Below are 27587 nucleotides of genomic sequence, written 5' to 3'. Positions count from 1 at the left end.
TTCTATCTAGTACCAGACCATTTATACTGACCGCCTGCAATTCCCAAGAAGGGTAGTTTCAAACTTTTACTTTTGCCTGCAAGCCTTGTTTCACATATACTGAAAGTCAACCCATGGGTCTTCCAAAGAGATTTATTTTCTTGACCACAGTGTGAATTGTTTGAAACCTTGAAATGGAGATAGGCTTAGCCAACCACATTTCTTGCAGGAATAGTATGTCTCCAGTGTGTAAGTACTCCAGAGTGTTTGTATTTGCCGTTACGGAAGACAAACTTGCCACGTTCCAGCTTATGATCATCATGGTTCTTGAGAGCTTTGTATTTTTACCATCCGTGCCAAGCATTCAACCACCCATCTGAAAGCCATGCCCAGCCAGACATTTCCGAGCTTGTATGTGCTATAGGTTCCTTGGTGCCTTGGTGGAGAGGCTGTCCCTGTGCCACCAGTCAATTGTCCTGTGATCCTTTTTCAAAGGCAAAGATTCCTTTGTTTTATTCATCTCAGTATACTGCTTGCTGCTTTATGTTGCACCAGGGAATATTGCTTCTGTGATGGCACATGAGGATATTTTTCGGTCGCTGGCTTATTGATGACTATGCATTCTTTGAATTACCTGCGATGGTGTTTTGCATATCAATACTGTTGGACCACTCAGTTAGTGTAGATTCTTTTTGGCAAATCTAGCTGTAGTTTTGGAATTTCACTGACATTAGGTGCGCCGATGTAAGATAAGACAGAGAGGGTATGTTGTGTCAGAGATTGTTAGACCTGTGATCCCTGGTTGGCCTTAGGCCGAATAGGGACCTGCGGTTCCACGTCTTTGATAGGAAGGTCACCTTCTGAGATAGCTCCGCTCACCCCCTTGGTAGCTTGGCACGAGCAGCCAGGTTTAACTTCAAGGCAAATGTGTAAAGTATTTGCAACCACGCTGACAGCAACCCAATGAGGACACCACAAATAGACTCCACACAAGTTTTATAAAAACTAGTATACATTTTATATAAAAAGATATATGATAAGACCACACAATATAAATCCAACATATGAGTTTGGATACTATTTCTCCTAGCCGGTTGTTAGGCCAGCCAGCCCTTGTAAGTTCTGGCTATATTAATGAGCACTTCTAAACATTCTCCTGTAACCCTAATTTCATGTTATACAGTTAGTAATGCTAGAATCAGGCACTTTTGCAATGTAAAAATAATGCAAGGCATAATGCAGCAATCAGACACACTGCAAAGTAAAAAAGAAGGCAATGCGTAATGCAATAATCAGGCACTTTACAAGGTAAGAATAATGCAATGCATAATACAACCACCAGGTACGTCGTTATGCAGAAATAAGGCAATGCATAATACACTAATCAGGGAGTTCGTTCTGCAGGAAAAATGCAATGCGTAATACGCTAATCAGGTAGTTTGTTATGCAGAAACATTGCAATGCGTCATACGACAATCAGGTAGTTTGTTATGCAGAAATAATGCAATGCGTAATACTCTAATCACGTACTCTGTTATGCAGAAATTATGCATTGTGTAATACGACAGTCAGGTACTCCATTATTCATAAATGAAATAATGCGTAATACACGCGGACACCAATCAGGGTGCCTTAGGCAGTCTCTGAGCCCCTCCTTTTGACTTGCAGTCAGCCTCTCAACAGTTGCCCCCAACACGGGTATGGTGTAATCAAAAACTGCAGCTCTGCACTCCGGCCCCGGTACTGCCACTCCTATCCTGTACAATAAATGCGTTCTATGGGCATTCATTCCGGATTCATGGAACGGCTCCATCCTGCACCCAATATACAAAAAGGGTGATCGGCTAATAACCCTAAACTTCAAACAGGGGAGAAGTTACATATGCTAATTAAGGATCTAAAACATGATTACAATTAATCTTTTATGATACAATCGAGGGACTTTAATTCAAACTTATTTACATCTTTCCATAATGATGAACACACCTACCAGTAAGACCTTTTCTGGAAAATTCCTTGATCAGGCATGTTGGAGCGTTTGAGGGATTTGCACTGTGCTGAATATTGGTGCAAACTCAGTACACGCTGCACTCGAGCAGATGGACCTTTCTTTCCAAGCTGAGGTTTGAGATCAACAAATCAGCAATACATCAATTACAGTGAAGCACATTAGGCCTCACAAGGATGACCATAAAGGTTTATGAGAGGTTAGTAAAGTTGCAAATTCGAATCATTTAAATCGATTATAAACCTATAATCATCATCTTAATATGTTGGTTGGTATACTTCAAGGCAATTCAAAATATCAAATACAAAGCCAAATAGTTTAAAGTTGTCATAATTAAATCAAGTAGGTTCAACATCCCATGAAGAGACGTCTACTACTATGCTAAGCTAAGTTGTCGAAGGAGTTGAAAAAAAGAGCAGAATGTGTCAGAAAATAAAGCCTCTAAAAAGCACAATCAATTAAAGATTCAGTCATGTAAATGAGAAGGGGTTTGCCCAAGAGTCTAACTCTTTGAGCAGAGACAAGATAAGTGAAATAATGTAATAATCTTCATGGAGTCAAGGTGTAGTTCCAAGTTAGTATTTATTGTAGTTGAAGTTACAGATGGTATAGGTGAACCAAGATGGTAGTAAAATGGTCAAGTAAGTAAATAAGTTTGCCCCACCAGGAGCTGTCCTCCTGGACACTCAGCCTTCCATCACCAAGTGAAGGCCCATCTCATAGCCAGCATTCTATGACATACATAGCATTCTAAATACAGACAAGCTGGAAAGCATGAGAAGACAGATGACAGATAAGGAGATTAAGAAACACTTTACAACAATAAGACAGCGAATTTCAGGGCAATGGAAAGGGGCATCTGAATCTAACTAGCTTAGCAATGCAAATTTAAAACATACAATGCTCGACCATTTGCAACACTCTCTGCAATTCTGAGGGAGAGGTATCCGATCAGAATCGCACAGTTTGCAGTAAACCATTTGCAATCTTATTCCCAGTAATCGTGCAATGGAGGTTTTTAGCTGCATGGTTTTCAAATTTCATAACAGGATGATACAACGCAGTCAGCTTGCCCCAAGCACATGTGTGGAAATTCACTATTCGCTCTCTGTGAAACACATAATGATAATCTAGTCTAACATAAAGCAAAACATTTGCAACATTCAAGTAGCTCAAACTACTGTGACTCCTGAAACTAAAGAAAAAAAGACAGAATTACAGCAGCCCAAAATACATTGATATGTTAGCATATGTCATTTGAACTGAGGCCTACATTAACTATGTCTAACTTAACGTAATAACTATAGTCAGTCTTACGTGTAAGTCATAAATCGAGTGTATATATGTGATGTGCAAATTAATACATGTAATGTAACCCAACCACTAGTGACAGAGCGTCACCAGGCTTTACCCTTCTACTAAAAACTTGCCATAATAATTATGGCAATCGTGCACAACAGCGGGAGCAATTTGTTGAAAAGCTGTCTTTGAAGTCCGTTCATCCTATACAGAAAAGGTCCTTCAAAATAGTCCATTAAGAGCCAGAAGAGAAGAGACAGATTTGCCGATCCTCTCAGAGTGGATAAAAGCGATAAATCGGAACCTGAGGAATCTGAAGAAGAAGCTTTTAGACACGTTTCAAATTTTTAGAAAAAGTGGAGTGAAGACGAAATGAAAAGGTAGTTTGGGCTGCAAAGAAACATCTTCATGGTCAATTTTGGGCTCAATTGACGTTTGGAAGTAAGGGTAAAAACTGTAAAGAATTTTGGCGAACAGTAAATCAACTTGAAAAGGGCTGTCTCACTGTAAACAATGAAAATATCCCGGAAACAACTTGGGTCCACTTCTTGCAGACACAACATGGCAAAAAGGTTATACGGCAGGAAGACACTCCAACTACTTATAAAAAACTTCAGCTCTGACAGTTCTTGGGAGCTCCACTGACAAAACAAGTTCAAAGCAACCGAGCTCTACAGCAGTAATCTTGTCTATACCTGCGCACAGCTTCATAAATACATTTTCAAAAAGTTCTTCAGATGGTGCTCCCAGGCCAAATGGCCTTTCCCAAGCCATATTTAAAACCAACCCCGACTTGTGACAAGAAATGTTATTTTGCTTCATGATTACAGTTTATACACCAATGAAGTGCCAGACACTTGGAGGGGGGGGCGACCATCCATCTCATGTTCAAATGAGGTAATTAAGCAAACCCAGAAATCTATTGATTGATTGCACTCTTAAATACAGAACCAACATCCTTTGCAGTATAATTAATTCAAAACCTGGAAAACTGACCAGAAGATAATACCTGTTCACCAAACATTCTTTCACCAAGGCATGGGAGCCACTGCAAACCTTATGGCTCTTTCAGTAATCATGGATAAGAGCTTTGGAAACAGTCCTTATTATAGTCCCGTTTTGTGGATTTTACATCCACATTCAAAGGAGTTCCAAGAGAAGCCCCTTGGTCAAACCTCTCCCGCTGGGATATTCCTTCAGATCTGCTGAAGGGTATTCAATTGCAAGAATTCAGGATCAGTGAAGCTCACTCAGTATCAAAAAAGGTTTTTACAAAGACTAGTCTTAAACAAGTATGCTTCTTTTCTCTGTTATTATCAAGCCGTGTCTAGGTGACCTTCTGCAAGATCTAGACCAGGTAAATGTGTATCCACCCCCAGGATCAGTTGGAAGTTGATTTCAATCCTAGTGTATGCAGATCATTATCTGTTAAGAAGCAAATAAAAAATGGATATGCAAAAATTACTTACAGTATTAAGTGACTATGATATAACCAACAAGTTAGACATTAATTTTAACAAAACAAAAGTAGTAATTTTAGTAAAAAATGAATAAAAATGCACAAGGCTCAAATCATAGCAAAGTAATCTGAATGTGAATACCAGGATGACCTTTTAGATAATCGTGGCACTTTTTAGGCACAATAATAGTTATTCAACTCAAAAGCATGTGTATTTGGGATTGCCCATCTTGACAATAATAAATGCAGAGCTGCTTCCCACCATTCCTTATGGTTGTGAAGCCCGTAGAAGAGAAGTCACATTTTTGTATACAAATATAAATAAAATATATAGACACATGTATTGGTTAGCCAGAGACTCTTCACAGGCCCAAATCTGCCTGGAATTTTGACTGCCAAAACAAGCAATAGCCAGTCAAGGGGCATACAATATAATGTGTTTTAGATGAAGGAGATCGAATAAAGACTCATTGGACCATTTAATGAGGTGAGAATTCATGAGGTCAGATATAAAATCCCCAAACCAAATTTTTCTGGAAGCCTGCTTAGAAAACTGGCAAAGAAAAGAGCTTTTGACCATGCCGCTCTCCCTAAACAAATTGAAAAATATCTAAATAAAATCCTGTTGTGCTATCTTGCCTCCAAAATAAAAACAATTGTCACAGTCTCCACATGCTTGGGTGATCCTAAAAAAACTACTGATGATGCAGTGTCACCATCATTTATTTGTGCCTAATGAAAAGTTACCCTGTAACCCGCATAACCCCATCTCATGTGATGTACACAAGCTTTGAACATGAAGTATTCATTATGTTATACATAAGTCTACATTTTGTTTTTATATTTAGGATATTGAAATGGATGTAGTACAGATTTTGTTTAACCTTGGTTATCATATGTGAATATTAACATTATCGTGAGTACGCCTAGGTTCCTTACTCCATTTTAGGATGAAGATTGTTTTTCTACTTGCTGTGCATGGCACCTTTCCTATTTCAGACGCCAGGCTCATTGTGTTCTCATTTCTAAATGTTATGTTTTGTTAGTTCACATTTTAAATATCAAAGAGAAGCAGCTAACTAGTTAGGATGATGATTCCCAGCACCTTCCTATGGGAAGAGGAGAGGAGGTGAATACTTTTTTGTGAGATTTCATGAAGTCCAGGACGAGGGAAAGAGTGGTCATGGTATTATCCACAAGAAGGAGCTGACACCAAGTACAGAGGGAACATTGGGTTTTGATTGGTTCTTGTTCAGTGGGATCCTGAAGAATATATCACTTAGGTGGAACTTATGTTTTAACTATGTGAAGCTTGTTAGTTAGGTTGCTTGCCCCTGTCCACATTTGCAGGCTGATGATTCTCTCCCCCTCTTGAGACTCAATGTTCCTCATATTTTTTCTCATTACTTTAATTGCTAGAGCAAGTACATGTCTCCTTTTCCTCATTAGAACTGTCATTTGGATCTTTTTGAGATTCCATCTTTGCTGACACCTGCTGCATTCTCCGACCTTAACTGTCATTTTACATTGGCATAGGGTCTTTATGTAAAAGATTCTGCCTTGAATTAATCTAATTTCACATGTTTCTTTGATTTGCTTGGTGGAATGAAGATTATTAAATGATTGATTGAATTTACTGAACTGAGATTCGAACTTTGCTAATGTGCTAAAAAGCCTTCATGATTTGAAACCATTCCCCTTTGCCATGATTGTGGAGAAAATCTCCTTCACTGTTCTTGCAATGCTATTGAATTTGTGATTTCAGCCTCAGTTCTAGAAAAAGGTCCATCCTAACGGAGTTCAGAGATTGCAATAGGATTGCATGGCGTGAATTCCATCCTTATCTATCCCGCTATCACTACCACTCCACAAAAAGACAATATTATCTCCGCACACTTCTCAACATTTTTAAGACATAAATGCATATTTTACAAATTCTGAGGACTTTCCTCACTAGAATTTATACCAACAAGGTCTAATCAGAGGTCCACCAATATCCCTAGACTAGGTATTCAAGCTTCAAAGACTTATTATTCATTTTGTCAGACAAGATTTGATCAAATGTTCAAAAGATGACACCATACTTCGAAATCTACTGTTTATTAAATTCCTGTCTCAAGCCAACGGCAACATTGGAATGACACCAAGTAGACTTTATTATTTTTTCTCTTTTTACCAAATAATATGACATTGGCACAGATTAATTCATTTGTGTTTACATTACGGTGAGCAGATTTTTGAAAATGCATTTTTTCTATCCAATGCTAACTAACATTACATGTTATTTTTTTGGGAAAACCTTTATTTACAACACAGAAGTACACAGCTATTCAGCCATACATCCCGAAGGCTTGGCAGCAAGACTTTATGCAGTGTAAAATGGTGCACACAGAATACAATACAGAATCACATGATGTTTATTTTATGGTCTAAGAAGAAAGGAAACAGTATAACAACGGAAAAGCACCTATAACGGTGCAAGAGGGCAAGGCAAAGGAAATAAGTACGGCATCGCCCTACTGCGGGGCAGGATGAGCCTACATATGGAATAGGATACATGAACAGGTCACATGCTTGGGCATCGAAGGGAGGGAGGAGACAGGACATTGTGTATAACTAAGTCAGCTGGGCTCAGGGGCTAAGGGGACAATTGCTCTTCCAAGGGCGCTGTGTCCGGCGGGAGGCAAATATCACCTCTATATTCATTCCAAGGCCCCCAGATCTTATTCCACTTTTTGGGCCTACCCCTGGCAACATACACAGTTTTCTCCCGGAACATGCACCAGTCCATGTTAGCCTTCCACGTCTCCACTGTGGGGGGCAGAGCCACTCCCCATTTCTGTGCAATATCCCTTTTAGCCACCATGTTGCCCAGGGTGATCCATTGAGTTTGTGAACTGGTGTAGTCTATGGGGCCCCATAAATTTAGTAGGCAGCGCCGGGCTTCAGCGGGCAAGTCAACTCCCGTCACTTCACCCATCACTATGTGTATACGCCTCCAATATGCAGCCACCGCCCTACATTCCCACATAATGTGCATGAATGTCGCTAGGGAACCACACCCCCGTCTACAGAGACCATTCTCAGAGTGACCCATGTGGACCAGTCGGGGGCCAGTGACGTAAACCCTATGCAAGATTTTCAGCTGCACAAGACGCAGTCTTGCCGGGATTGCCACCTCCTTCGGAGACGAGATCGCACACTGCCAATCCTCGTCGTCCAACTCAATCCCATCACGGGTCCACTGATCTCGCACCCCTAGCAAAAGGTCGGTACGAATGTTAATGAGTTTCTTATAGGTCAGGGAGAAAGCGCTGTCGGGCATATAGCCGTCCAGCAACCTGTCCGACAGTGGGGAAGATTCGGGGATCGTTTCACCTTCCGGTTTAACCGCCAGGAGGGCGTGTTTTAACTTAGCGTACCTGAAGAACTCCCTTTCCCCCAGCTGAAATTCCCTCTGAAGTGCCTCAAATGGCTTAATCTGACCCCTGGCCATCATATCTTCCACCCTGGAGATGCCTATCAAGTCCCAGCGGTCAAACCCCTTTGTGTGCCATAAGTTACCCAGCAGGTCGGAGTCATAGAGTGGAGTCACCATTGTGAGTTTGCCTTTCCATCCCTGTGCCTTCGTCACCGCTCTCCAAATGTGGACCGACGTTTTAGTGGGACCTGTCATTCTTCCATCCAGAGACCTAGAGTACAGAGTCCTGTAGTATTTCCCATCACCCAGGGGCCACCGGTCCATGGCAAAGCCCGGATTTACTGCTGGCCCATAGAATCCGTGAATAACGGCCACCAGTTGAGACGCCCAATAATACCTGCGGATGTCAGGCAGCGCAATCCCTCCGTCATACCACGGGAGAGTCAGTTTGGTAATAGCGATGCGTGGCCTGCCATCCCAGAGTAGGGCCCGCTGGAGGCCTTCAACCTCTCCGAAATACCCGACGGGACCAGATCCTGGGTATTCTGAAGCACGTACAGAAACCGGGGTAGGGACATCATCTTGAACAATGCCGCCCGTCTGAGCAAGGAAAGCGGCAACTTCCGCCATCCCTCCACGTCACGCCGAAGGCGCGCAAGAGGGGGGAGCAAGTTGTTCGTGTAGCGCACCGTGGGGTCAGTAGAGATGTAGATGCCCAGGTATTTAAACCCCTGTCTTCCAACCTGTATGTTACAGTCCCGTGGGAGTCTCGGGACCTCACCCCTAAGGACATATAAATGAGACTTCGACCAGTTAATGATGAGTCCAGAATGTCTACCGAAGGTACCCATAACGTCACACACAACAATAAGGGACATGCATGGCGAGGTGAGGTACAGGAGAATGTCATCTGCATACAGAGACACCCTATCCTCAAAGCCCGGGGACCACTTGATTCCCCTAATGTCCGGATGCCCTCTCAACCACGCTGCTAGAGGTTCCAGTGCCAATGCAAACAAAAGAGGGGACAGGGGGTACCCCTGCCTGGTGCCTCGACTAAGGGCAAATGGAGCCGATGCGCGGCCGTTAACCGCCACCTTGGCAAGCGGGTTGGCGTATAGGAGCTTGACCAATCCAATGAACCCCGGACCAAACCCAAACTTCTCCAGCACCGCCCACAAATATGGCCATTCAAGGGAGTCGAAGGCCATTGTGGTGTCCAAGGACGTCAAGATGCCGGCTCCCGAAGGGTGCGGACCCTCGCGAGGGCTCCGTGAAGTCTCCTCAGATTGAGGGCGGTGTTACGATGTGGAATAAAACCCCGACTGGTCCGGGTGCACCAAATCGGCTATCGCTCCAACCAGCCGGTTGGCTAGCACTTTAGCCAAGATCTTGGGCTCAGCATTCAGTAGCGAGATAGGACGGTACGACCGACACAAATCTCTAGGCTTCCCTTCCTTGTGAATGACCACAATGGTGGCCAGCCTCTGATCGGGGGGAAGGGCACCTGACTCCCGCGCCTCAAGGAACATAGCCCGCAGTGGCGAAGCGACGAGGTCCGGTTTAAACTTGTACAGCTCCACTGGGATACCGTTGGTGCCTGGAGCCTTGCCGGATCGCAGGGAGCGTATCGCCTGAGTGATCTCATCCACCGCGATGTCCCTATCCATGTCTTCCTTCTCAGTATCCAACAAGCACGGGACCTCTATGTCTTGCAATAAGGCACCAGAGTCCTCTTTCGACATCTCGGAGGCTGAGGTATAAACTGACGAGAAGTATTCCGCGAAGGCAAGAGCAATAGCGCTAGGGTCGTTGACAGCCACGCCACCTTCCCCCAATACCTCTGGGACAACGTGGCTAGCCCTCTCCTTCTTATCCAACCAGGCAATAAGTTTACCGGCTTTGTCCCCAACCTCATAGATTCGCCCCTGCTGCTCCCTACCCATGGCCTTCGCCTCCTCAGTAACAGTGGCGCGATACTCCGACTGTTTGAGCGAGAGCGCGTGCAGGAGATCCGGCGTCGGGCCGGCCTCCAATTGGGTATCAATCGCCACTATGTCGGACTCGATAGTCACCACGTCCACGTCTCTGCGTCTCCGCACTTCAGCAATAAGGGAGAATGCCTCCCCCCTCAGAACAGTCTTGAATGCCTCCCATAAGGAGACAGTGGAGGCCACCGAGCCCGTGTTTTCGGAGAAGTAGAGCTCCATGGCTCTGGCCAGGAGTCTACGAGTCTTGGGATCACGAAAGTACCACGGGTTTATCTGAGCCACCCTCTCGGACACTCCAACATCAAAATCGAAGGACACCCAGACCGGAGAGTGGTCCGAGATGCCCCTCGCCATCAGTCTGGCCTCCGAGACCACCAATGCGTGGGCCGCCAATGTCAGAACATAGTCAATCCTGGAGAGGCTACCGTGAGCCCCTTCATGGAACGAGTATTGGCGCTGGGTGGGATGCAGCAGTCTCCAGCAGTCAACAAGTCCTAAGGTGTCAAGAAAGTCAGGAAGCCAGGTCTGCGCACCTCGAAGGTCTCTGGATGGGTGCCGATCTAATGTCCCCGAACCCACTGCATTGAAGTCGCCTCCCATAAGAAGCAGCCCAGCGGGAAGACCTAAAATGGCGCACCCAAGATCTCTGAAGGTGTCCGTCTGTAACCCAGGGGGGACATAAATCGAAACTAGTGCCAAGTTACGCCCCTCCCATCTCCCCGTCACTGCGACGTAGCGTCCTCGCTCATCGACCACCTTCAAGTCAATCTCCAGGGGGAGGGTCGAGCGCACCATAATCCCCACCCCCCGGGAACCCGAGGAGAACCCCGAGTGTGCCACCATCTTGAAACCCTTTCTATTAAGTGCGTAGCATGTATTCCCCACCAAATGCGTCTCCTGCAACAGTATTACATCCGGCACACACCTCTTAAACATTTGCAGTACAATACCCCTCTTAATACGGTCCCCCAGCCCGTTGACATTCCAGCTTAGAACATTCAATGTCCTACCCCCCATCATCGAAATCTCCACCCATCCCGCCCTCGACGGGCTCCGCCATTACATTAACAGAACCATACAACCAATTGCCTTGCCAAAAAGGAAACAGAGAATAAGGAAATTCAACCCAAGAACGAAAACAAAGAACCCGTCCGCCCCTCACCCTGCACCCCTGCATCAGACTAAGTAGCCAACCCAACTCGCAGTGTGCCTGTCGCCCCTAGAAAACTAATCTACGAAAAGCCCCCGAGGAGAAAGGAGGTGACCCTATCCTCCCCCCATCCTCCAAATAGAAAAGTACAGGGGAAGCCCCCTTATGAGTACAGGAGTACCAAACCAGACAGCTGATGGTAGACCCATTGTCCAAAAAAGAAGTCCTGTAGCCAATCCTCATTCCTGCCGGACTTGGCCGCCAGTGGCTTCTTCCGATCGTTCCTCTGTGTCTTCACGTCATTGGGGCAAGGTGTCAAGCCAGTCTGACACTACCTCCGGCAAGTCAAAAAACAAAGCCCGGCCACCATGTTCGATGCACAATTTGGCAGGAAACAACATAGCGTACTTCATACCCATGTCTCGCAATCTTTGTTTCACTCCCATGAAACTTTGTCTCCGTTTCTGCACGGACTGGGTAAAGTTCGGAAAGAAGTTGATGGCAGCGTTCTGGAACTGCAGTGGCCCACCGCTCCTTGAGGCCTGTAAAATTGAGTCATGGTCCCTAAAGTTAAACACGCGGGCGATGATAGGCCTTGGGGGGGCACCTTCCTTCGGCCGACCCCCAGGCACCCTGTGCGCCCTCTCCACGGAAAAGAACTTACTAAGTCCTTTAGGGGCTAGGTGGTTCTGGACCAGGTCTTCAACGAAGAGGTCCACAGCCGAGTCTTCGGCCCCCTCCGGCACACCAATAATGCAGACGTTCTGCCGCCTGGCCCGACCCTCATAATCCTCAAGCCTCCTCGCAAAAAGGTCGTTGGCCGACTTCAAGTTACGGACCTCGGTTTGCAGATCCGAGACGTCCGTGGTTAGGCTAGAGGTCTTGATGTCGAGCGACTTGACTCACTCGTTCGTTTTGCCCAAGTCCGCTCTGATCAGGTTGACGTCAATCGCCAGAGTGTCCACCTTGTGCGCCATTACTTCGTGCTGCTGGTGCATCTCGGCCTTCATGACTTCAATGGCGCCCATTATGTTGCGGAGCGTGGGTTCTTGAGCCTTAGGCGACACCTCCCGATGCAAGTCCTTGGATCTCGTGGAAGCACCAGGCGAGCCCCTCGGCTGAGCGTAGCGCTCCATGTTGTTTGACTGCGAGTACGTAGTCTTCCTGCTGACCCGAGGCTGTGTTTTGTCTGCGCCACCCTTGCCAGCCATTGTTGGTCCCCAGGCCACCTCGCCAGTCAACACAACGGGCCTCACCAGTTCACCTGCGTTTGGGACGATCTGTCCCGCACTCCTTCTAGCATACGCTCACTCCGCCCCTACGGTAGCTTCGTTGTGAGCCGGAGCAGCCAGAGCCGTGCCTCGTCACCTCCGTCTGGCAATGTCGCAATCGTAGGTCCCAGCTTGAGTCTTGGTCTCCCGGCAGTCCTCAAACTTCCACACGGTGTAACTGCACCCAGGAGTGTCGGATTTGGAATCGGACAACGGGATCCGTGTCAGCGTCGGTTCATCTTTTAGTACGGAGGATCGGAGGGTCTTCGGAGCTCCGAGCTCACGCGGCCATCTTGGTTGCCGCGAAGCTCCTCCTCCAACATTAAATGTTTTTTAATAACCAGACAGGAAATTAAGGAATTTGAAAATTTGAAAATATGAATGTATTTTTATATAAGCATAGCCGAGACCTGTGAAGGACAAGTGTCATACTCATTCTCATTGTTTCTTTGCTCGTACTAGAATATGATGACTGAGGCTTCTGCATACCTGTTCATAGCAACTCAAAGAAGAGCCTATTTCAAGAGTGTAAAAATATTAATACCTTTAACATGGACGCGAGATCCCAGTTACTCAAGAGTAAAGACCGAAACATTCGATAAGGTAAAGGTTCATTGTTTTTATAGAAATATGCACCTATCCGTGTGCTGAGTATTTCCACCTTAGCAGCTCTGGGCTGTGCTTTGATGAAAGACCTTCTTCTTTTGTCAGGCTGATGTCATTGTTGCTGACCCATTCCTGAAATATGGTGATGATCCATACACCTTGCAGTATGGAGGATGCGGTGAACCTGGAAAATACATTCATTTCACTCTCAACTTTATAACAGATGACTCCCTGCTCTTAGTGTATGGACCCCGAGGTAAATATAGTTACTCATTTCTACTTTTCGCTGTGGTAGCCCTCTAGCGCCATCTGGAAGAAAAGTTTGGTAATGGTATAAAGTAAAACCTGAGCAAAATGAATAATGACACTGTTTTCAGTTCTGAACGAGCATGGGATAAAAAATGCATACTGGGTTTTGTAGTTTTTTTTAATGTGAACTATTTACTTTCACCCATCTGAAAACAATGATTTGTAGGTTAAACGTTTATCACTGAGGACAGTGTTTATAACCTGGAGTGAGGGGGGCGTTTCCTCATGGAGTGTGAAATCGGCTGTACAAGTAGAGTTTTCCTACGAGCAAAGTATTGCACAATACAAGCTTTAGATATTTGTATGAAACCTATACATTATTTTTATATTTACATACATACGTTTTTGCATGAAAGTTTGTTTAGCTTGCATTTTGTTACATGATTGAAGCATAATGGACGTGCTAGATAGTGCTTGTAATAGAGTTGGCTGTACAACTGTTCCACCAACACTATCAGAGAAACAGTGACTGTCTGTGCTTGCCCTTCTCAGTGTCTGTTGCCCGGCAAGTGACAGCCAGAAGTGACAGTGAGCTGCACTGAACTGAAGTAGAGTGTTAATAGACTCTTTCCCAGAGCAATCCTGACTCCCCTCTGTGGCATTATCTGGGACCATGTCCGACTGGCCTCACAATCATGGCATCTCCTGCAGCCAACTTTGCCCTCTCTCCATAGCACTTTGCCATCACTGCAGAGCAAGGCAGGGCTCAAGCAAACGTGCAAGGCTTCACCTGGCCACCCCCTCCCTTGAACGATGACCTATCCACTACTCTGGGCCTGAGGTCTATCGTTGTGAGAGAAAGAATGGACTTGCTCACACAGATGTTCGCCAGACTCCTGTGCCTCTTTGACCTATGAAATAAGCCTGAGGAACAATGGAAGGGGTGGCAGAGGGGACGTAGGAGTTGACTAGCTTCTTTTTTGTTTCATTATAAAGCGTTAAACAAATTTAAAAGAACAGAACAAATACTGGCATAGTTATTTTACACATAACAGGCTTTTAGCAGAAAAGAAATCAATATGATATGGATTTCTATCAATGGTAATTAACAGATATAGCAAAAAAGGATATAGCTTTCGATGTAGCAGAGTCAAAAGAATAGTATTAAAGGATATAGTCAAGATATAACCCAGTTGTAGCATGCGAACTTGTTATTTTGACCAACCCTCACTCTAGTCTCGTCTAGGGTTACGCTACCTAATCTGCCGTCACCCAGCGAGCTAGTTCCACGTTTTTAACTGCAGTAGGGGGACCCCCAGAATAAAGTGTTTTCCGGCACCCCCTGCTACATTTTTTTTTAAAAAATTTATAAAACCTTTATTGAAAAAATGCACACAGCTATTCAGCCTGACATCCCGGAGGCAAGGCAGCATCGTGAATCAGAAGAGCAATAGTGCAAGAGCGTTGAACACAGTACTGTGAAGGTTGTTTTTATATTTTATATAATAGAAGGAACATTAGAACAAAGAAAGGAAAAGACGCCAAGGGCGCCGAAGAGTGGCAATGGAGCAGGGAGAGCCTACGAGGTGCCGGAGCAGGGCAGGGAGTAGCGTACACTGAAGCACAAGTACAGAAGAATAAAGCAGGATAAAGGGGGGGAAAAGGAGGAAACAGGAATCAACAGCGTATCTTGAAACAGTTGGTGTCACAGGTTATGGCGACAAGTGTTCATCCAAAGAAACAGGTTCAGGGGGCAAGCAAATATCTCCCCTGTGCGCATTCCACGCCCCCCATACTTTCGACCACTTTCTGGGCTTACCCCTGGCAATGTAGACTGTCTTTTCCCTAAACATACACCAATCCATGTTGGCTTTCCATTGTACCACCAGGGGAGCCGTCGCAGCCCCCCATTTCTGCGCAATGTCACTTTTAGCCACCATGTTGCCAAGGGTCACCCACTGCTTCTGAGCCACATTATGATCGGACGGCTCCCAGATGTTAAGGAGGCATCTCCTAGCTTCCGCAGTCGCCGCTACCCCAGTCACCTCTTCCATAACCCGATGCACCCGTCTCCAGTAGGAAGCTATGACGGGGCATTCCCAGAGAATGTGTAGGAAAGTAGCAGAGGCGCCACAGCCACGGCGACAGAGCCCATCGGCCGAGTAGCCCATATGTATAAGCCGGGGGCCAGTCACGTACACTCTGTGCAAGATCTTGAACTGCACCAGCCGGAGACGAGAGGAAATGGCGACCTCCTTAGGGGAGGACACAGCGCTTTGCCAATCCTCATCGTCGATTTCCAGGCCATCGCGCACCCATTGCTCCCGCACACCGAGGAGGAGGTCAGTACGAACGTTAATCAGTTTCTTGTATGACAGGGAGATGGCACTGTCAGGCATATGACCGTCTAACACCCTATCCTCCAGTGGGGAGCTTTCTGGGATCGCCCCCTCTGTCGGCTTAGCAGATAGCAGCGCGTGTCGCAGCTGGGCATAACGGAAGAACTCCGTGCCGCCCAGCTGGTAGAAGGTCTTAATCTCGCCCTTAAAGATCATATCGTCCACTCTGGAAATTCCTATGAGGTCCCATTTATCAAAGCCCTTGGTGTGCCATAACTTGCCCAAAATGTCGGAATCCTACAAAGGGGTAAATCTAGTCAGCCTGCCCTGCCAACCCTGCGCTTTGGTGATCGTGCGCCAGATGTGGACCGCAGTCCTCGTTGGACCCGACAATCGCCCGTCCAGAGACCTCGAATACAACGCCCTGTAGTAGTTGCCGCCCCCTAAGAGCCACCTGTCCATGGCATAACCAGGGTTGTGTTCCGGGCCGTAAAAACCATGGTTGATAGTCGCCAACTGGGAGGCCCAGTAGTATCTACGAACATCCGGCAATGCAATACCCCCGTCGTACCACGGGAGAGTGAGCTTCGTGGTGGCAACGCGGGGACGGCCATCCCAGAGCAAAGCACGTTGAAGGCTCTCATTCTCTCGAAAATAGCGAGCGGGAACCGGATCCTGAGTATTCTGCAGGGCCTACAAAAACCTGGGCAAAGACATCATCTTAAATAATGCCGCGCGACCAAGTAAAGAGAGTGGAAGCTTGCGCCAACCCTCCACGACACGCCGAAGGCGCTGAAGAGGGGGAAGCAAATTGTGGTCGTATCTCACTCGCATTACCGGAAATATAAATCCCCAGATACTTAAAGCCCTAGCTGGCCACCTGAATGTTGCAGCCTCTAGGGAGGCGCGGTGTATCCCCCTTCAGCACGTACAGGAAGGACTTGGCCCAGTTGATAATGAGGCCAGAGTACCTGCCAAAAAGTCTGAGTACATCGCATGCCACAATGAGCGACTTGCAAGGGGAAGTGAGGTAAAGCAGAATGTCGTCAGCATAGAGCGAGATTCTGTCCTCGAAGCCAGGAGCCCAGCTTATGCCATGCAGATCCGGGTGAGTGCGCATCATGGCCGCAAGTGGTTCAAGAGCGAGCGCAAACAGGAGAGGTGACAAGGGGCAGCCCTGTCTGGTGCCTCTATGGAGGGCAAAAGACGCCGAGATGCGGCCATTGACGGCAATGTTAGCCAGCGGGTCAGCATAAAGGAGCTTTACCCAGGCAATAAACACCGGGCCAAAACCGAGCTTCGACAAGACCGCCCAGAGGTAGCTCCATTCGAGAGAATCGAAAGCCATTGTGGCGTCTAAAGAGGCAAGGACCGCCGGCTTCTCCAGGGTGTGAGCCCTGGCCATGACGCCATGGAGTCTACACAGGTTAAGGGCAGTGTTGCGATGAGGAATAAAGCCCGACTGGTCCGGGTGCACTAAGTCGCCAATAAGTCCAACCAGTCGATTGGCGAGTAGCTTGGCGAGGATCCTAGGCTCGGCATTGAGGAGGGAGATGGGCCGATAAGAGCGACACAAATCTCTCGGCTTCCCGTCCTTATGGATGACCACAATGGTGGCCAATCTCTGGTCCAAGGGAAGTAGGCCGGTGTCCCGCGCTTCCAAAAACATGTTACGAAGGTGCGGGGAGACCACATCCGGCCTGATCTTATATAACTCAACCGGGATGCCATTAGGGCCCGACGCCTTGCCCGATCGAAGTGAGCGAATCGCAAGGGCGATTTCGTCGACCGAGATGTCTCTGTCCAAGTCGTCGCGTTCCTCGTCCGAGAGACAGGGAAGCTCGACTGTCGAAAGAAGCTCTGTCGAATCGATCTCAGACCGGTCCGAAACAGAAGTGTAAACATCTCTGAAATAGTCGGCAAAGGACTCGGCAATGGCTCCGGGATCAGAGACGACAACTCCGTCATCACCCAAAATCTCGGGTACGACACGGCTAGCCATCTCCCTCCTATCCAACCAGGCCAACAACTTCCCAGCCTTATCGCCGACGTCATATATACGACCCTGCTGTTCCTTAGCTATAGTAAGGGCCACGTTCGTGGCAAGGTCACGGTATTCCGACTGTTTGAGGGAAAGGTCGTGCAGGAGAGTGGGATCGGGGTCTGTCTCCAGTTTAACTCCGCGAGTTCCTCCTCGATATGCACCAAGTCGGCATCCCTGGCTCTACGGGCCTCCGCTATGAGAGCGAAGGCCGCACCCCTAAAAACAGTTTTAAACGCCTCCCATAGATTCGCAGCCGAGCGAACCGAACCCTCATTCTCAGAAAAGTAGAGGTCGATAGCCTTGGCCAGTAGACTACGAGTCTTGGGGTTGCGGAAATACCATGGATTAACAGCCACCGGCCGGTCTGACAAAACAATGTCAAAGTCGAAAGAGACCCACATCGGGGAATGGTCAGAGATGCCCCGTGCCAAAAATCGGGCTTCAGAGACAGCGGGCGCACATGCAGCCAACGTGAGGACATAGTCTATCCGGGATAGACTGCCATGGGCACCGGAGTGGAAGGTGAAATGACGGAGCGTGGGATGTAACAGCCGCCAGCTATCCACCAGTCCCATAGTCTCAAGGAAAGAGGGCAACCATAGTTGGGAACTCCGGAGGTCTCTAGACGGTTGGCGATCCAAAGAGCCGGAGCAGACCGAGTTAAGATCACCCCCCAGTATCAGCAAACCAACAGGCAAATTCAAAATGGCGCCACCAAGGTCTCGGAAAGTGCTAGCTTGCAGGCCCGGGGGAACGTAAACTGAAAGTAAAGTCAGGGCACGCCCCTCCCACCGCCCCGTGGCTGCGGCGTAGCGCCCCCTCTCATCTATCAGAGTGACATCAATCTCAAAGGGAAGGGATGTGCGAACAAGAACCCCCGCCCCTCGAGTGCCCGATGAGAACCCCGAGTGGGCAACCATTTTGTATCCCTTACGGTTAAGCGCCTTACACGTATTACCAACCAGATGCGTCTCTTGAAGGAGAACGACATCAGGCATGTGGCGTTTAATCAATTGAATCACAACCCCCCTCTTGATGCGGTCACCCAACCCATTAACCTTCCAACTGAGTACACGTAGTTTCCTACCCCCCATCATCGTGTTGCCAGCCCCACCCAACCCTAGCAAACCTCAACAGCAATCGAAACTGAACAGTGTGTACATTGCCTAAGAGATAGAAAGAGAAGTAAAGAAGCAAACAAACGAACTGTCCCAAAACCACCCCCCACCCTGCACCCCTGCAGCAGACTAAAAAGCCCCCCCAACCAGCAGTGTGCCTGTCGCCCCATTAACTAGTCTACAGAAAGTCCCCAGAGGAGTAAGGAATCTCCGCAGCCCCCTCCCGCCACCCTCCTTGTAAACGACAGGAGAGTCATCAACATCGAAGTAACGTTGGTATTATCCGTCACAGACTACAGGGGCACCAACCGCAATGTTCTGCACAGTAGAAACAAGTCCTAGAGATCGGAGCCACCAGTTGCGCCTCCGGAGTGATCGTCCTGGTCTTCCCGGCGTTGTGGCAAAGTGTCCAGCCAGTCGCTTGCATTGTCCGGCACATCAAAGAACAGGGCACGGCTATCATACTCTATCCGAAGTTTGGCAGGGAACAGCATCGAATACTTAAGGCCCATTTCTCTCAGGCGCCGCTTCACACCTGCAAAACTCTGGCGCTGCCTCTGCACGGCTCTAGTGAAATCCGGATAAAAGTGCACCTCAGAGTTCTGGTACTTGAGCGGTCCATGCCGTCTGGACGCCTGAAGGATAACATCCCGGTCCCTAAAATTAAAGAGCCGGGCAATGATGGGTCTGGGCGCCATGCCCGACTTCGGCGGGCCGTCCGGGACCCGATGGGCACGCTCCACCGAGAAAAAGTTGCTCAGGCCTGAAGGTGCGAGATGCGCCTGCACTAAGTCCTCCACAAAAAGGTCCACTGCCGCCTCCTCCGCTCCTTCCGGAACACCAATAATACGGACATTCTGCCGCCTGGCACGTCCTTCAAAGTCCTCCAGCCTTCTGGAAAATTGGTCGTTGGCCAGTCTCAGGGTCCGGACCTCCGTCTGCAGGTCCGATACGTCGGTGGTTAGACTGGAGGTCTTGAGATCTAGGGACTTCACTCGGTCGTTAGTTTTCCCCAAATCAGCCCTGATAAGAGTAAGGTCCACAGCCAGAGTGTCCACCTTGTGAGTCAGGGCCTCATGTTGCTTTTGCATTTCTGAGCGAATGCCCGCAATGGCTCCCATAACGTCGCTCAGGGTAGGCTCCGAGCCCTCAGGCGAGCCAGCACGATGAAGGTCTTTAGAGGAGGCCACCACAGTGGGCGAGGTCCGTTGCTGAGCATATCGGTCGATTTTATTGAGCTGCGTTTGGGCCGTCCTACGAACCCCTCTGTTCGACGACCTGTCGGGGTCCCCTCTGCCAGCCATCTTGGGTCCCATAAGAACAAAGGGCTACTTCGCCAGAGCAAGGGACACTCGAACAGCGTCAAGGCAGCGTCAGTAATCACACCAAGCCAGCAGTAGGCAACTCCGCAGCCACAAGCACTCCGTCAGCAGGGACCTCGAACAACCGCTTCGCATTCCAATCGTGCGGAGCGTCGGTGAAGGCAGCAGCCACCCAGGAGACAATGGCGCATCCCTGGCACGGAGTTCAGCTCGGCGTAGTTTCGTCTAGAAACCACCGATTTAAAAGCCGAAAGCTGCTCCCGTGTCTGCGACCACCCACCAAGTAGAATCCACTAACGTGGATCAGGATTTCCAACAGGATATTTGCGGAGGGTCAGAGGGTCCGCGGAGCTCTGAGCTTACGCGGCCATCTTGGTTGCCCACGAAGCTCCTTCCCCCCTGCTACATTTTAATCACTTTTTCTCCAGGAAACTTACTGCCCTGACCCACATACCCGCACTTCACCTATAGGCTGTTGGACAAAAAGATCTCCGCCAAAGAGCCGCTCTCTGAGGTGAGTCCGTCGGGGATTGCACCGCCTCCCCGACGAGGAGCAACCCCTATGATGAAGCATGACACCCTTTCGGGTGTGTGAGGCAAACACGTCCAACATAATGGATGCCCAAAGGTGTAACACACACACCTACGGTCACGCCAGTCTGTTTAATCTTCTTTAGGAACAGTTCAGCACTCTCCTTTGTTGAACTTGTTATTTTTGCCATACTGGGGATACATTTCAAAACCAAACCATGGTTTATATATAGTCTATAGTCTGACATATTCAGCAGACCTATTTATTGCAACTCCCTGTAAGGATCAGACATGCAGCGCACACAAAGAGATGGCCTATCTGTGTCTATTCTGTGTATGAGCTGGGAGGGCAGTAAAATCTTTTCAGAAATTTAAAAGACAACAGTTTATGCCAATACATGATAGACACTTTCCTAGTCTGAAGGCAACAGAATTTCCTCACCTCAGGGTCAATATTCTCCCCAAGATCAGGTTCCCAACTTGCCAGGGCCTTGCTCGCAGCCGTGGCACAATCATCGGTGTATAACCCATGTAGTGCCCGATTACGATGCTGTTAGGAGAGCATTCCCTACTGAATCGGTTTGGGAATGGTTTCCAAACAACTCGGATCGGGAGAGTCCAACCAACTGATTACGATGCATCCGGATGCTTCCAGATACGATTGGGTTGGACTCCCAATGACTTCAGTGGGAGCCTATGTTCAGACCGAATGCATAGGCTCCCATCGAAGATAGGGATGGCTGGGGAAAATCGGGCACGCTGTTGTGGCCACCCCGTGGTGTCTGTCACCATGTGCATGGCTGGTAAGGGGGGACCCATGGGTCTGATTGAAAAGGCTTAAGGTGCAGGGGGGCCCGCTATAGGCCCCCACAGTCTGATTCCGACCTCCAATTGAGTCAGATGGCGCGATTCGGAAAGGCTGTCTGAATCCAGCACCTAACCAGTCGTTGGGAAACGCAGCCTGTAGAGACGTACGATTCTGCTCCGTACAGCTTGGTCATTCGAAAATGCGATTGGGTTCGGATTGGGATATTCCTAATGCCTAACATGCATCATAATCGGTCAGTCGGAAACGGTCAGAAAGACATGTTCCTGATACGATTCGGACAGAGCAAATGCCGTTAGGAGGTCTTTCTAACCTCATCGTTAACAAGTCGGTAGTCTTAAGATCCCCCCGTCACCTCCGTGATTCTAGAGCATGTGTGTATGGGGATGAAACTCCATGGGTTCATCAGAAAACAAGGGCCATCGGTGGTAGATAGAGCATGTTGCAATTTGAGATAGTCAAACGTGTCTATGACAGTCACCCCCCTGTTCCTCTTGAATTTTTATAGTGCAATAAATACATTATCTATCTATAATTTGACGTCCTTTAGCAGGCTCGATTTAATACTTCTATCTAGCAAAGGTAGGAGGGTTGGATTGTTAACAAGCAAAATGTCTTATGAATATATGTCTGTCATTCAAGTCTCCCTGATCATGATCCATATTGCATCGGACAGTTTGTGTAAGCTGTATGGGTTTACGTAAATTAACTTAAAACACTAGTTAGTAGGTCTCCCACATTTAACTGATCCCCCTCTATCCGTAGATGGGTCGCCAACACTGTAGGTCAACCAGTACACCTCATAATGGGGATGCGTGTTAATATTAAAAACTCTATGACATCTGTTTACAATTTGGTCCAAAAACACCCTATCACTGGGTGCCCTGGATAGAAAGCACCAAACGTGTTGTGTCTGTTGTGTGTCTTGAAGCACCAGCTATATTACCACCGGAGAGGGATCAAAGAGTGTGCGTGGTAAATGTGCAGTATCAGGGATCCATAATACTGTTTCATTGAAGTAAGGCTTAAATCAATTTATGAGAATGTATCATGAACAAGAAATTAGTAAAAGAACTCTTCCTTTGGCTCCATTCATCCCTCAGTCCATCCTTGTCCAGCATTTTATTTACAACTTTCGCAGAACGTTTGTGGTCTGCCTGAATGTATGATGATGCCATGCATACCAACACAACGCAAGTCGTTACATCGTTGGAGGGTGCTGGATTTAGGAATAGTGTGAATTACTATTCCAACTCCAGTCTATGTACAGTAGGGAGGGTGTTGGAATACTAATTCACACTATTCCTTAGTCTAGAGCGCCCCCCAGTGCAAGTCAAGGTAATGACTTGCGTTGTTAAAACCATGATGTAACCATTACGCATTGTAATGGTTGCAGGGAAAATGATGTTTAATGTCTGCCCTATTGCCCTATACTGTCTGCATAGTTCTATGATCACCTCAAGAAACTCAGGAGAGTCTCATCATTAGGTGCATACGTGTTAATAAAGATAGCAGGAAAATTATGCAAGATGCATTCCACTAATAGGAACCTACTGTGACATGCAAATGCAGCAACTTAAAGCATAAAACTTCAGGCCTTATTTAAAAGCCTTTTATGCCACTGTTGCCTGACTTTTTGTGACGCTGCAGTGGCGTAAAATATGTGCCACTTTGTGCCCTATCTACAAAGTGACACATCTAGACAGATGCGTCACTTTGTAAATCCCTTCGCTACATCATACTTGCGTCAGGTATAATGTATGCAGGGTGGGCATTCCCACTCAAAAAAGTCTTGTAGAAGTGATGAAATTAAATCTTTGAGATTTTACAATGCCACTGTATCAAATGCTTACACCCGCTTGAAGCATGCACAAGGAGAGATGCAGGCCCTTTCACATGGGGCTTGCCCCATGAGAAAAGACACATTGCTTGAGTTGCGTCGGTTGTCATACACACTCCAGCAATGTGACAATTTTGAGCTTACAGATACATCAGGAATACTGATATATCTGTAATTCCTTGCGACATGGAGCTCCACACAGTAAATATGGCTCATCCATGGTGTCACAAGGATGGCCCTATGAAAAGTGTTGCATCACTGGTTTCCCCCAACACTGTTCAGGAATTAGGCCAGCGGCAAGATGGGTCTCCTACAGCATTGGCATTTTGAAGCCATGTTTTTATGGTACACCACAATCAGGTGTTGCTTTTTAGAGTGGCCTAAGCCATGTATTTTGCATGCCATTGTTTTAACGGTCCTTGCTCACCTGCTGTTGTCATGCATCCATGAAGTTGACTGCTGTCCAAAGCCCAGCCATTAATGTGATAAGTTGGAAAGCCTGCAAAACCCTTAGAAATGTCTGTGTAAACTGCCCCTACAAACGATGCCTCACATTCACCCCCTCTCCTCATCCACGCTGATTTCCCCAACATTCAGTGGAATAAAGCCCAAGTATCAAACATCCCCCTATACTCCTAGCCATTCACCGTGCACTGGGAGGCACCATCAACATCTATCCACATTCTCCAAATATAATTAGTCCTGCAAAGGAGCTCTTCATTTCTGTTGATTAAGTCAAGCATACAAACAACTCTGCAAATATAACCCTGTAACTTAAATCATCTATAAATTAGTATTTAGTCTTAACAGTAGTACAGTCAAGCAAAGAGAGTGCCACTAGAAACAAAGCTTCCTGGCTGAAGAAAGACATCCAGCCAGTCTCTCACTGGATGGTCAAGGAATGTCAGTGTCCAAATATTGCTGAGTGTCATTATGTGTGAAACTTGTCTCCTTCATGGTACTAATGTAATGTACAGTCTGGCAGGGTACCGCATGATATAGTAAAAGTCCTGAGCTCATGTACTGCTCCTATGAAGTCCAGCAAAATAAATATTTCAGAGCACTGGTGGTTGAGGGGCCCTTTCTCTGTAGGGAGTCTCAGCAATGTGTCGAAATCCCACTAGTTCAGCAACTTAGTGATTATATGCCGGGGGCCCATGAGAGGTCTAGTGACAAGTGAATGATGTACTTTCTCAATCACCACAAGTTCTGAAAAGTTTAACGTACCCAATAGATCCACAAGTAATATCTCAGCATATGTCTCGGGCTTGCTGAGGTTGGTTGATTGGGAGAGCCTTGTGATATGGACATTGTTTCTACATGACTGGGATTCGAGATCGTTGTTCTTCGCCGCAGTCTTTGATATATCCCACTACTTCCGTTGTAGTGCATTTTTTATATCTAGTATGTCATCCTCTAGTTTCGAGATCCACTTCATCTAGTCAGTCACAATGCTAATTTAATTGTTCACTCATCAGGCCCAGTCATGCCCTTAAATGATCAATTTTGGTATCAATCACCGTAGGCTTTTGTGTCAAGAATTAATTTGATGCCCGTGACAGACTAGTCAACTGCCTTTCCATTGTCCCTGTATAAGACTAGTCAAGGGCCTTTACATTGTCCTGGGCTTCCAGCGGAGTTGTAAGTATAGATTGTGAGATAGCAGGTTTTGTGTGGTCAAATTTGACCTTGATGGTCTGGCACCTGTTTTCTCTATTTTGTAGACTTCACATGTACCCTCAGGACAGGTGACCAATGAGAGGAGCTATCAGCAGGCGCTGAGAGCATTACCCCACCAGTTACACAGCCTCATGATGCAGAGAGGAATTGCGTTTGTCCGCAAGTGCTGAAATTCACTATATCATGCACTTTCTCAGGGTGCAGCCATCAGGTACTACCACAGCTCATCGCAAATATCGAGTCACCCTCGACATGCACATGAACCAGCCTCAGAGTTCATCGGTGCTATTTAATGGCCATTAGGCCAAAACCCAGCCATGAAGAGCAGATAGAACAGGCAATAAGTATGCTTCCCACTTAATGTGATAGGTGCGAGTCCAAGAAGAGAAAACAAAATGTTGGTGCTTTCTGTTTCTTGTCCTGGTGTTCCTTTATACTAGACCCTGTTGGCCCTTGTGCTGTGGCTGCCATTTTAGGTCTTGTGTGGGACCACTCAGTGCTGGCATTCGAAGGGGGCAGGTCCATCATCTTGAGCCCCGTAGAGTACTAGGAGAACCACCATTTATGGTGATTTCTGGGCTTGGGCGCTGCCTTTTAGCATCACTGCTTCCCCCATTCACAGCAACCTCCACACCTCAGGTCTCAAGGCATGCTATGACTCAGCCCCATTTCTCACCCAGGCTGCATCCAAAGCCAGTGCTGCAGTCCTGTGGGGCAGCCAAAACTATGCCACAGGACCAGAGAGACCAGAGAGATATTGGTTCGGTCCTGCAGGTCTCTCCTGTTTTTGGCTGGCTGGTACACAAACAGATCGGCAACTTCGGCAGGATAAATCAGAGCTAGGGAACACAACCTCTGCAAAGGCATGCCCATCATGAATGGTAGTAACCCATGCCCCACTACTAGCTTGTTGAAGGTGTAGATTTTATCACCGTAAAGAGTACACCTATTTTTACCTACATATATACTTGCTGTGAGAAGATGCCCCTTTTTGATTAATTTTTTTGCTTGTTTATAGACTCTGCACACAGGGGCACTGCTGTACAGTTCCATGTATAAGTGTTCTGGCCCCTAAAACAAGTAGCAATCAACTAATCCCTAACTCTCATACTTAACTCTCCTATAAGGTATAAAAACTATGCCCATAGTATGGAAAGTTAAATGTCCCCTGTGGACTGCAGCACTTAAGACACAGGAAAACATGGCTTCAGGCCTTAAAGTGTACTGGTGTAGCCTGACTGCTGCAGGTTTTTTAACCTAGTGTTGGACCTGTCAAGACAACCATTTCTGACAGGGAAAACCTCCCCTTTAAATATTAATAGGCCAACCGTGGGTATCCCTGGTAGACACAAGGTATGGTGCATGATATTTAAAAGTGGGATATAAAGAAATTGAATGCACCCAAGTCCCTAAAGTGGCAATGCCCCAAAAGCTATCTTCAGTGAGGAAGGCTCTGGCTGTCATATAAGGAAAGCTAGGGTACAGATTAAACTATTAATTATGCTGTTTTGGGTTTGAAACCAGGAGCTAGAAAAATAGTTCAAATACTATTCTAATATGTATTAGAAGCCTAATTCAATGGGGAAGTTGGATTCATAATAAATATTTAGGAAAAGTACAGTTTCAAAAGTTACCTTTTCCCTGCCTGAAGCTCCTGTTGGCTAATTTGCATTAGTTCTCCAGCAACTGCCCAGCCAGTGTAAAAACTGCTTCTAAGGCAAGAACTTTAGGAGTGGGGAGGTGTTTTTCTTCCCCTTGCTTGAAGACCAGTTGGGCTGGACCCATGAACTTCATTAACTTGTAAAAAGACCATTACTTTTACAGGTAAATAGAAGGTGAAACCTGGAGATGAAAACAACTATTAATTCCACCAGCCAGGCTGGGGCCAAACCCAGCCAGAGGGTGGCTCCCCCAACAGCTGGTTTTGAGTGGTCACAGAAGAGGGTACGTCTCATTTTCCTGGACACACCTCTATGTGGGCACACATGTTCTGCACATGGGAGGAAGGGTTCCCATAGGGGGTACATTTTGGGAGTAAGGTGCACCATGGGATTGTTTACAGTAGGGCAAACATGAACGTTATGAAAGGGGTTAAGATTGCCCCTTGCTTAATGAGGAGCCAGTAGTCACCCCATCCATTGCTGGTGCCAACCATAAATGAGGCATACCGAGGCACCCTCCTAATAACATGTTCTGGAACAATGGAAGAGGGATTGTTTCCACTGTTTGGGCCCTGTGAGGAGACCTGAAGAGGTGAAAAAGCTCCCCACTTATAAGCAAGGCAAAGAAATAGACTCCCAGATCATTTGGCGAACCCCCTGTGACTTCAAGGACACATCAAGCTACAAGAGGTATTTTCCCCGAAGAGCAGAGCTGACTAGTAGCAACTGGACATGGACTGAGCCTGCTGGTGGACTTTGCTGGCATGATCCTTGACCCCCAAGTGCTGTCCCT

The 27587-nt window shown here is 47.1% G+C and overlaps 1 protein-coding gene across 1 annotated transcript in view; it reads left to right on the top strand.

The window, feature by feature from the left end:
• LOC147663748 (calcium-activated chloride channel regulator 1-like) overlaps positions 1–27587 on the top strand; it is a 642892-nt gene that overhangs the window by 6976 nt on the left and 608329 nt on the right. The window contains exons 2-3 of the mRNA XM_086950229.1: positions 13041–13181; positions 13290–13440. Of these exons, the coding sequence (XP_086806355.1) occupies positions 13041–13181; positions 13290–13440 (292 nt within the window). The remainder of the gene's footprint in view (positions 1–13040; positions 13182–13289; positions 13441–27587) is intronic.

This window comes from Lissotriton vulgaris, unplaced genomic scaffold (assembly GCF_964263255.1).
Source record: "Lissotriton vulgaris unplaced genomic scaffold, aLisVul1.2 SCAFFOLD_1064, whole genome shotgun sequence".
Classification (NCBI taxonomy): domain Eukaryota; kingdom Metazoa; phylum Chordata; class Amphibia; order Caudata; family Salamandridae; genus Lissotriton; species Lissotriton vulgaris.
The sequence above is the reverse complement of the archived record's forward strand: the minus strand, read 5'-3'. Positions and strand labels throughout refer to the sequence as shown.